Source organism: Emydura macquarii, unplaced genomic scaffold (genome assembly GCF_026122565.2).
Source record: "Emydura macquarii macquarii isolate MOO-44397 ecotype Brisbane River unplaced genomic scaffold, CSIRO-AGI_Emac_v2 contig_691, whole genome shotgun sequence".
NCBI lineage: Eukaryota > Metazoa > Chordata > Testudines > Chelidae > Emydura > Emydura macquarii.
The window spans coordinates 9,377,542-9,390,050 of record NW_027130828.1 but is presented as its reverse complement, the minus strand read 5'-3'; the positions used below and the strand labels follow the sequence as shown (position 1 = coordinate 9,390,050).

General features: G+C 36.8%; 1 protein-coding gene across 7 annotated transcripts in view; it reads right to left on the bottom strand.

Moving 5' to 3' along the window:
• Nucleotides 1-12,509, bottom strand: part of MED27 (mediator complex subunit 27) — a 175,744-nt gene that overhangs the window by 105,860 nt on the left and 57,375 nt on the right. For 5 of the 7 annotated variants that reach the window (XM_067541940.1, XM_067541941.1, XM_067541946.1 and 2 more), the window contains exon 3: nt 6,338-6,468. In XM_067541940.1, the coding sequence (XP_067398041.1) occupies nt 6,338-6,468 (131 nt within the window). Of the gene's footprint in view, nt 1-3,381; nt 3,598-6,337; nt 6,469-12,509 lie in introns of those variants that run through there. The other 2 variants (XM_067541942.1, XM_067541943.1) reach the window with 2 other exon arrangements.

The following is a 12,509-nucleotide window of genomic DNA, read 5'->3' as shown; positions in this document are numbered from 1 at the left end:
TGCTGTTTCTGTAACAAGAAGCAAGAGATGGACTATCCCCTTAAAAAAATATACTCACCAGGAAATTAGAAAAATGGATGGAACACCCATTTCACACACCTGAGTGGAATAAATATTTGCAACCATTCAAAGAACTGGCAACACTTACATGCCACTTCATTTTGTATGTAGCCTGCCTTTTAAGTGTAGGGACTACTGGAAGTTTGTACAAGCACATGCTTTTCATTTAAGAAATAAATGATGGCTGCATGGTTGTTTCTCCTTTTAAACAGATAAGAAACCTTCACCTTCTGACAATAATACCCATCCTCAGTCAAATTCATAAACCCATCACATATAAGTAATACTGATGCTTCAATATGTGCATCTGTTAAGAGTAATTAAGAATAACCCCTCTCTGCCCAAACACTTTATGTTGTCAAAAATTATGAATAATCTACCAATTCTGTTTTCCTTGCACTTGTTTGTTCCACTAGGAAAAATATTTTAGATTACTACTGCTTTCTACTGGCAGTTTTCTAATAACATTTACTCAAACAAATGAAATATTCTATATTTTAATCAGCTAAATTTAAGAACATAAACATAAGAATGGCCATACTAGGTCATATCCATTGATTATCCTCATTCTACCAAGTTTCTGTGATGCCTATTATATCAGTATCCTCATTTGATATGAGGCACTCAAGTTCACCCATCTTAGTATTTAGACTATAGCATTTGTATATAAGCACTTAAAAATTGTCACTTTTTAGCTGTCTGCCATTATGTGATGTAATTGAATGGGACAGTTTTTCATTTGACTGTTTCGCACCAGATTCTACCCATATTTTATCCTCTTCCATCGTCTCCTCCTTACTAGGATATAGAGAATCTCCATTAATAGACCCTCCCCTAACGGACGTCTCTGTCCAAACCACATGCTTCTCTGCACGTCAACTTTCCCCCAGCGCTTAGTTTAAAAAATGCTCTACGACCTTTTTAATTTTACGAGCCAGCAACCCGGTCTCATTCTGGTTTAGGTCGAGCCCATCCTTCCCATATAGGCTCCCACTTTCCCAAAAGGTTTTCCAGTTCCTAATAAATCTAAACTTTCTTTCCTATATCATCATCTCATCCACGCATTGAGACCTTGCAGTTCTGCCTATCTAACTGGCCTGCACTAGAGAGGCATATTCAGAAGCTTCCTGATATGCAGTTCAGAACGGAAAGGATTTAAAAGACTTAAGGGGTTATTGAGTAAATATATTGGTGCTAGGTATAAGAGCATGTGTAATAGGTTCTGGTTGAAAAATAGCTTCCTAAAATAGTTTAGAAACCCTGAGATAATAGTGAGGCTATTTGTGATGTGCTGTAGTGCATTGCACCACCACATCTGGGAGACTCAAGTTTTGAATTGCCAACTTCACAAGGGAAGGTAACTGCTCTATTTGCTACTAACTAATTGGATGTAATTCATCTTTAGGATACGTCAGCCTCGCCATCACAACAGTGAATTGCAGATATAGACTACAAAGGTGATTTCTTAAAATGCAAGATTCCTGTTAAAAGCATAACATGAACAAATATCAACCCCAAAAATGTTACACACAGTTTTCTCCAGAAAAAAAACTTCAGTGGTATTCTCTATTCCCTATTAGTGACTGAACTGAAGGCCATTTGTTTAAATAATGAAATGTCAATCTGGGAAATCTGCATGAAAGGCCTTCAGAAGATTCTTTACCCATGTCATTATCCGTGTTACTTCTTGAGACGTACGGAGATAGTTTCCTAGAATTCCTTTTCAGTCTGACATCAATTACTGCATCAGGTACTGCTCCAAAGTATGATAGAGTTGCACCTGAATTCATGAAACATCTGGGCTCTCGCGCTTGGGAATGGCTTTTGTTTGGTTTTTCAACACAGTTTTGCAGGAATCCAGACTGCCTAGAATCTGGCACCAAGCAAATGTCATTGCCTTGTTGAAACCTGGGAAAGAGCCACAATTGCCTTCAAGGTACAGACCAATTTCACTCCTAAGTCTTCTAAGTGTCTGCTTTAAGGTGCTTGAGCATCTGATTTTGCAAAAAAGTTCATCATCTGTGGAAGGCATGCTGGCACATAGCAAGCTGGTTTTCGCCACAGTCGTAGTACATGTGAGGAAATGCTGGCACTTACAACTTTAATCGAAAATGGATTCCAACATAAGCTGAAGACCGGTTCAGTTTTCCTTGACCTGAACACAGCGTATGATACAGTTGGCACACAGCCTTTTGGTGAACTTTCAACAACTATACCAAGTTGGGTAGTATGTACAATGGCTCTGTTTTTGAGAAATTGCCATTTCCGCATGCATATTCATACTAGAACAAGGGCTTGGAGGCATCAGAAAAACGGCCTCCTGCAAGGATCAGTATTATACCCAACATTATTCAACTTGTCTTCGAATGACCTACCATATACCGGGTCTTGCAAGTTTGTTTATGCAAACGACATATGCCTCAGCACTCAGTCACACTCCTTTGACATACCTGAGAGTGTTCTGAATACAGATATGGTGGCTATGGCCCATTATTGTCGTCAGTGATGCTTGATATCAAGAGGAAGACTGAGTATTGCATTACAGTATGGGCTCATACGTTTCACACAAAGATGATTGACAACTTAATTCCACCATGCACATTATTTCAGGCACACTTAAATCTACTCCTCTACCATGGTTCCTGGTTCTCTGCAATATTGCTCTGCCCAGTGTCCACAGAGAGGAAAGCACAGCAAAGTTCGTGATGAAATTAGATGACATGCCACATCTACCATTAAATAAAGACTTGTTTAATCCACCACATGGTCATCTACCTTCACATCAGCCATTGTGGATAAGTTTACTGAATGAGGGATTTATGGTAAAGGATGCATTCCAAGCTTCATGGTCCTCAGAGAAAGTGACAAATAATTATCTTGTCTCAGACCCGCACTCAACATCAACCTGGGTTAGATTTACCTTGAAAGCAATGGAGCCTTCTGAACCAGTTTTGTACTGGATATGAAATTTGTGCTGCAGCAGAATTTCAATGGCATTTTAGAGACAGTCCACTATGCCAATGCAGGCAGCCACAAACCATGACACTGATATTGTTGAGGGCTGCAAAATGACAACCTTCCTGGAGGTTTTCATGCCTTGAACATCGTTGATAAGCACTGTGGCTTGGCTTGACCGAATTGCATATGCCAAATAAACAAACTGCTGTGCTACTGTTTGTTCCAATTTAGACTTGCTGCCCTGAAACAACATGCTGAAGTGCAGAGCTAGTTTTATCTCCCCTTGCTCTAAGAAAATCTTTAGGTAATGCTACTGCGCTGAACAACATTTAATTGATACTGAAACCATAAAGACAATGCTACTAAAGACCTGCAACTTAATTTAATATTTTTGATGAAACAAGAATATTTGCCAAACTAAAAATACACTCATTATTTTCAGATACACAATAGATCCAAGATATCTGAATTTCCATGCCATAAATGATAGCAAAGAGGTGGAAGAGTTCTTCACTCCCTAAAAAGCCTTTTCAAGGGCACATCTTGTTTGTGCTGAAGATTCTTCTCATGTTGCTTCTGCTGTTATGAGGAATGAGGAAAAATGAGAAGGGAGAGCTCATCATTATTGCCATGAAACTGTAGTACCATTGGGACAATATAATTCATTTGTCACTCCATTTTTATACTTTGATACAAGATGTCAGACTAAACATAACAATGGGATTGTCAAATACAAAAATATCAGACAGAACAAGCGGATCAAATATTGATTAATTAATGTAGCCCAACATGTAGTCATCTTAAGCCATGGAAATGCAATTATGTGTTCACTATTAAAGAAGCCAGGACTACTGCCGATTGTCTGCAACAGCACCACAGCATGTGCTTATACAATATGCATACAACAACTGAGGCATCAACTGATCTCCAAACAAGCAACATAGTTTTGCAAAAAAAGCTTACTCAAAATGAACATTTGGGCACCTGGAAAGCTAGTTTCCTCTGTGTGCTTTCTCACCGCAACTGGAAAATATTAATAATGTACCCTTTTATCTCAATAATCCTTCAATTGCTGCAATCTATTTTGTTGGCCCTGAATCACTAATCACAAGCAGGAAGGAACCTGAATAAGAGATGTTCCCAGGGTGATATTTTTATGCCAGCCGCATTTTCAAACAACTGCATCTTTCAAATTGCCAACAATTCAGACATGTCTTAATCTGCCACAATTCTATTTTCATCACTGGCCAAAGGAGTTAGACATTCAGCCTACTGGACAGATCCCACCCTTGTCATGAATTTATGTGGTTAATATGAAATGCTTAGAAACTGCATACACCCAGCATCCACTAAAAATGTTTCTAGCCCTCATGATTAAAGCCCTGCAAATCTGCAGATATCTGTGGACCATATTTGCAGATCAGATGCAGATACAAGTTTTGTACCCGCGCAGGGCTCTACTCATGATTGAGAAGAAAACCTTCCAAACATGCATCAAATATAACTGATGCAGTACTATCTGAGTGTGGCAGACAGCCCGCAAGAGGTGAACTTCTTCCCCCTGCCTACCAATAATCTCATTGGCATGTTGATTCTAAAGCCTAATGATAGAAAGAGTAAACATTAACTTTTTCACTGCTTATTTAGTGATAGCATGGGGTAGAAATGGGAGTAAAGCCTAAGGGTAAGAAAGTGGGAATTACAGATTGATGCAGGGAAGGAAATTCAAAAAGAAGAAAGGAGAAGTGACACAAGAACAGGGAAAAGGGAGAGAACAGAAAGGTGAATGAAGAAGAAAGAAGGGGTGTGTTGGGGAAGGGAGGGGGAAGAGATATACAGCTGATCCTTAAAGTGAGCATATTTTCCACTTGAGTGATGATGAACGTGGCAATAAGGTACTGAACAAACAACAAGTAATGACAGTAACTAGAAGTTAAGTTACTACACTAAAGCTCTATTCTACCAATGATATATTTTGGTCACATTTTCAGGCTTTCCTCTGCAACCATAAAGGTTAGAAACATGATTTTAAAAAAGTAAGCTGAGATTCTCCCAATCATAGGATTTCAGAAGCTGGAGCTTTGAGGAAAAACACCAAATATCACATGACCCACAATAAAATTGTGCGAATTGGCAACACAATATTCTGGCCCATGAACCATGATTAAAAATTGAATTTGTCTCTCTCTACCAAATAAATTTGACACCTCTGCCAAAGAAATACACACATTCAACCAAACTCTATCCACGTTACCACCGCAGTCCAAAGTCAGTGCTGTTATACAGATATAACAGAGTAATATTTGGCCCTAAATCGTGCAATTTTGCTAAAGCAGCCTTTTCAATCATCTTACCTTTGCTATATTGGTAAGGAGATACTACAGTTTATAGATTTTTGAATTAACAACTGTTTAAAGTTACTATATAAGGAAAAATCTCTTCTGATTGCATTCTGTTCTCATTTCATTTTATCTTTAAAAAGCTTGGATTTCCTTTGTGTCCAGCGCAGACTCTGTGCCGCAGACTCTAGTGACAACAGGGACACTGATTATACTAAAAACTCCACAGTCAGTAAAGGATTTATACGTCAATGGATCTTGTTCTACGTAAAAGGCAGTAGTCCATTTATACCAGCTACAAGGATGTTCAGTATCCTGAATAACTGCTTAACACTTCATTTCCTACTATAATAAGAATTTTCTTATATGTAACTAAATATTTTAAGCAGTTTACTTATTTATAAGCCTAGTTGTGGGTGTCTCTATGTTTCTGGCATCACAACACAGATTGCCTAGAGTGCTGTTGTTTATGTCCTTAAACATTTTCTAGGTGTCCTCATAATTGTTTGTCACCTGTAAAGGAGGTTTCAATCCAATGAAAAATTAACATATGGTGAACAGATGGACTCAGAACAGGCATTTGTCAGGAAAATACTCGCACCAAAGACTTTTTGGCTCCAGTTATTTAGGACTTTCTGAAAAGACCTACACAAAACTCCTACCTAGTCACTGATCAGTTAGTGAATAATCTTGCTTCAATGTCAATTTGATCTTGTAAAAAAGACTTTCAAGGCCAACTGGAAAGGAGAATTCATGTAATTCAGATTTTGTTGTTGAGTCCAAAGTAACATTCTCCAAGAACAAAAGGCAGCAATACATTGTTTTCAGGGTACCAACAGTCCCAATCCAATCACTGGTATCACTCCTCTACAAAGCAAGCCCACAGCAAAAGCCTCTTAAAATCACATGGTTAATTTTTTTAAATTAAAAATAAAAAACACTATGCAATAGGAACTCTCAAAAAATGTTCCATTACTTACTGAGGTGGTAAAACCAGGGTTGTAGGTTGGGCTTTCGGTCTCCGTTTTGCAGATACTCCCATCTGGTTGGCAGAACGTTTCAAGGACTGTTGATTCAAAAGGCCAGATGCTAGCCCTGCATGGTACTGCAACTAGAGAGCAAAGAGAATCAGCAAAGAGACTGTATATTAAAAATCCTCCCCTTTGCCCAACTCCAATATTCTATACCTCTCAGACTTTCATCACACACATTCTTAGTAACACAATAGCTACTTGCTGCTAGTGAGACAGCAACTAATTCATTGCACTTTATAGCACCTTCCATACAAATACTTTGTAAAGTATAAATTGTATTTAATGTTTATAATAGGCTTATGAGGAAGGTAGATATTCTCGTTTTATAGACAAGTAAACTAAGACAGAGAGATAATGTAACATGACCAAAATAACACAGCAGTTCTGCAGGTGAGCCAGTTACAGAACCAATGTTTCCTAAAACCCTGTATTGTTCATAAAATCCTAGAACATTCTTCCTCTCTAACAACCAAGCATTCTGATTTTTTTTTTCCTATTTGAAGTTACCATGCTAGTTTTATAGGAGGCTCCATCTATGTGAATGATCTGTGAACAATATTGTAATTTCTGCTAGAATACACTTTTAGGCTTGGAAGAGGAGCCTACACTACATTAAAAACTGTAATATTTAATAAGCTACAGATATAAACTGATTAAGGACAGCATGCTAATCTTATAAAGACAGTCAATTTCTCTTAAATATATATTACAGGTGCCAGGAAAAGTGACTCCATAATCTGCTGCTCTATCCAAAATAACTTTGTGAACCTGTACATTTCAGAGGCCTGTACCAAAAGAATTTTAACAAAACCCCAAAACTTACAACCTTGATTCCATGGTCTATAAATACCTGCACGATTTCACTGATAGCATTAATTAATTTAAGGAAGCAATGTTTTACTATATAAACAGATTTTTAATGAACAAGACAGGACAAAAATTATTTGTGAATGGGTAACAGATCATACACAATAAGCCAACAGATTCAGGGATTCTTAAAAGAAGAGGATCAGGAAGCTGTCTACATTAGGAAAATCTAGGGTTTTGAGGTTTTTTCCCCCTCAATTGCTTGCACCTGCTTGTTTTGCAAATTAAAATTTCATCTAAAGTAGTGATCTTCCCCATGAATTTATTTTAGTTGCCAGTGAAAGACAATATGTGAACATGCAAGAAAATTTTACTCTGAGCACATTCTCAGATAGACATAAGAAAACATTCATAGTGGTGTCCTTATGTTGAAACCAATTATGAAAAGGATAAGAAGTTACAAATTAACCTTAACACTTCTTAAAGCATCCTGCTCAAGGAGGTTCACTCCGTTCCAGATTCTGAAGTAAAAAGCACCAAATATTTATTCAATGTTAGCCAAGTGGAATTCCTTCCATATCTGTAGCCCTGTATCTGTTTTGCCAAAGTGTCTATACATTTGCTTTGAAAAGGTCAGCTATTTTACAATTTAGGGAAACTAATCCCATGACCACCACGTAATAAAGTTATAGCTTCCTGGGCATAACCTAACAATGTTCAGAACATAAAATCCACTTAACAAACCACCATTCCACAGTGTACTGACTGAAAATGAGGGAAACAAAACCAACTGAAATTATCTCCTTGAAAATAGCCATAAAAATGAATGAAGCTATCCAGTGAGCCAATAAGACTTAAATGTCAGTGTTTAGAGCATCCATATTGCTTTTTAACAGGTTCCTGATTTACTTGGTCCATTTGCCATGTGATTTATACAGCTCTATGACACAGAGAAAGATGTATAGCATTCTTAATAAAAGCAGAACTACTCTCACCTAAGGAAAGGGAGGGGTATTATATTGCTCTAACAACTCATCTTAGCCCAATGAATTTTACTCAAATTTGTTTTTCTCCTACAAATTTCTTAAATGGGAAATCAATGAATGAAAGGGACACAACAAGTTTCAAAGACAATATTTCAAAATGTCACGTACTTAGTTTTCTATCTCCACTTCCAGAATTTGCAATGAGTGCAATATGCAGTGTTTTATGGAATTAAAGGGAAAGACAGCTTGGCAGGAGACCCCTATCTGACTCTAGGAACATTCTCTTCCTCCTTCTTCATTGCATCTTATTAAGACCACTGCAAACTCAGCCTTTTTGTCCCTGCTGACACCACTCTGGAAGAGTTATGTTCACTGTGCAGAGTGGCATGACAGGTATTTTACCCAAATGGCATCATTTTGGCCACTTGCTCAAAAGACAGAAAAGAAAATGGTACTATTACAGATGAATTCTTAATATTACCATTTTAAAATGTGATACTATTTGAAGACCTACTAGTGTATTTCACACTAGGGGCCACGTACAAGTAAAGTATGTATGATTTTTTTAAAATTACTATTCCAGAAAACAAACTATGTCCTTGAAGGCTGACTCCCAGTAACTCAGTGACTTTTGTTAATTAGGTATATAACACACACACACACACACACACACACACACACACACACACACACAACCTACCTACCTACCTACCTACCTACCTACGCTTCCAGGAACCCAACTGTCAAAAATCTATAAGGGCCAATTAAATATTTATCAAACCATCTTTATAATGAGAGAAAGGGTCAAAGTTAATAAATCTGACAGACAGCTCCTGTCCAATCTAATTTATACATTATTTAAGCATCACATACTGCATTGTACACAACGCATTTTTGAACGAAGAAGACTGGGAAATGTTTCCTTAGTCACAGGTTCTGAAGAACAAAACCAAGTCTGAAGGTAATTCAGAAATTATTACTATTTACAAACACAGACGTAAGATTTACTACATACAGATAGATAATGTTGAATATGCACAAATGTATGCTTACAATGCACACACTTATCTCCCAATGTTCCAAGAGAGCAACTCTTGTTTCAAAAAGGAGGACCATGAAAAGTTCTGTAATAGTTCTCTACTTTACAAAATAATATATTAATTTTATGTCAATGTGAAATGTGAGTACAATAAAGAATGGAGAAGGTGGTAATACACCTTTTCATAACATCTGGTTACTCTAGGTTTTCTGTTCTGTTACTCCATTTGTAGTTACTTTTTCTATTGTTCCAGTTTCATAGGCTTTTTAGTAAACATTAAATTATCACAGTATAGTTATTATGGGAGCTAATAAATAACTGCTAGCCATTCTATTATCAAATTTCCTGTACAGGAATTATCTTACAGATGGGATATACAACCGATATTGCCAACCTCAACTATTCAAAAGTAATGAGTCAGACCTTAAATTTTGTTTGTTTTTTGGGGTTTTTTTGTTGTTGTTTTTTTAAAGAAAATAAAAGTGTGGGTTTTTTTTTTATTTGCCTTTTAGTCTCTGTGCCTTTAAGGTGCTTTCAAGGTTTCTCTGCAACCATGAGGGTTAGAAATTCTCTTTAAATTCTCAGTTGCCCAACTCCAAGAAAACAACATTTAAAAAAAGACATCAAACATGAGATTTGCAACAAATTTGTGAGTAGCCAACATCAGGTAACTAGGATGACTTTAATAACAGGCTGCAATTATGTTTAAAATAATGCAAAATATATATAATTTCACACAGTATAATTCCATTGTTTTACTGATTGCCCTATCTCTGCTTTTTCACTTTAGCATGCAATAATTCAACGCCTTTATTTTGTTCTCAGTAGTACTACTATATATGGTGATACAGGTTACAAGCACATCTGTTGACATACATCCTCCATTTCTTGAAAAAAAAAGTCCTTTGAAACATTTTTATCAATAGTAATTATTAGTATTATTTAAAAACAAAACTTTGAAAGAATCATAGCCTTCACATTAAAATTTTTTTAAATACTTGCTATTATTTTTATTCAGTTCAAAGGCCAATTCTCGGTCTCCTGAATGGTGAAAAAATATTTGGCTTCTGTAGTTCGAGCCAACCTGGGATGTTTAACAGAAGGCATTGGTCAAAAATGGATGCAGTACAAGTAGGAAAAGGAGTGGAACCAGTTCAAGAAGTCTATGACTTAGTCCAGTGGTTCTCAACCAGGGATACGCCTAGTCCTGGGGGTACTCAGAGGTCTTCAAGGGGGTACATCAACTCATCTAGATATTTGCCTGGTTTTACAACAGGCTACAAAAAAAGCACTGGTAAAATCAGTACAAACTAAAATTTCATACAGACAATTACTTGTTTATACTACTCTTATCTACTATACACTGAAATGTAAGTACAATATTTATATTCCAATTGATTTATTTTATTATATGGTAAAAATGAGAAAGTAGGCAATTATTCAGTAATATGTGCTGTGATACTTTTGTATTTTTATGTTCGATTTCATGAGCAAGTAGTTTTTAAGTGAAGTGAAACTTGGGGATACGCAAAACAAATCAAACTCCTGAAAGGGGTACAGTAGTCTGGAAAAGTTCAGCACCACTGACTTAGTCCATCCCCTCCTTCAGAGCATAATTCAGAGAGTTTGTCATGTGACTGAAAAGATTTCTGCCTTCATTACTCAGGAAAGAGCAGCACAGCCTGGTCCAATCAGATGAGGTGTCAGCATCTACTGTGAGATTAGGAGTGCTTTCAACTCATTAATTTCAATTGATGCTGAGCATCCTGAAAAAGCAGACCTATAAACCATCTCCATGAGTAACTTAACTTTCCACATCAAAGATGTGACTCAGACTGATTTGTCACAGACATTCTAAACATTTCATTAAGGTATTTTGCGTAGATACCAATATCACATTGCTCCAAATAATATGTTCTCCAATTGTAACCAGAATTTTTCAATAAAAATGTATGTCCCAGAAATCAGATGCTATGGTTAGACTGTTTCTTGTATTCTGATATTTTCAGTGATCATCATTCTCAAGCTGCTGTTGACAGTTGTACACATTTAATTGGCAAAACAATAAATGGAAACAGTTGTCAGATTAAAATATGCAAATACCTGTTGTACCTGAATGTTGACAAATTGGACAGTATTATAAATCATCATCATATGAGCCACTCAGGATTCCCCATTATTTAGAAGTGCTATTACAGTAACTCATGCACGTAACTTTCAATTCTTTCAATTCTTCAATTTTCAATTCCAACTGGCTGGTGAGAAGCTAAGCTCTTTACCACCAGTGAAATGCTAAGAACATAAGATTGGCGATACAGGGTCAGACGAATGGTCCATCTAGCCCAATATCCTGTCTTCCGACCATGGCTGGAGCCAAATGCTTCAGAGGGAATGAAAAGAACAAGCAATTATCCAATGATTCATTCCCAATTGTCTAAGCCCAGGTTCTGGCAGTCAGAGATATAGGGACACCTAGAGCATAGGGCTACATCCCTGACCATCTTGGCTAAAAGACATTGATGGACTATCCCATGAATTTATCTAATTCCTTTTTTAATCCAATTATATTTTTGGCCCTCACAACATCCCCGGGCAACAAGTTCCACAGGTTGACTGTGTGTTGTATGAAGAAGTAGTTGCTTATGTTTGTTTTAAGTCTGCTGCCTATTCATTTCATTGGGTTACACCTGGCTCTTGAGGTATGAGAAGGGGTAAATAACACTTATTCACTTTTGCCACATCATTCTTGATTTTATAGACCGCTATCATATCTCCCCCTTAGTCATCTCTTTTTCAAGATGAACAGTCCTAGTCTCTTTAATATCTCTTCATATGGAAGCTGTTCCATGCCCCTAATCTTTTTATTGCCTTTCTCTGTACTTTTTCCAATTCTAATACATTTTTCTGAGATGGGGCAACCAGAACTGCACACCATATTCAAAATGTGGGTGTACCATGAACTTATACAGTGGCATTATTATATTTTCCATCTTATTATCTATCCCCTTCCTAATGGTTCCTAACATTCTGTTAGCTTTTTGACTGCTGGTGAACATTGAGCAGATGTTTTCAGAGAACTATTCACAATGACTCTAAGATCTCTATCTTGAGTGATAACAGCTAATTTAGACCCTACCATTTTGTACATATAGTTGGAATTATACTTTCCACTGTGCATCACTTTACATTAATCAACAATGAATTTCATCTGCCATTTTATTGCCGTCACCCATTCTTGTGAGATCCCTTTGTAACTCTATGCAGTCAGACTTAACTATTTTGAATA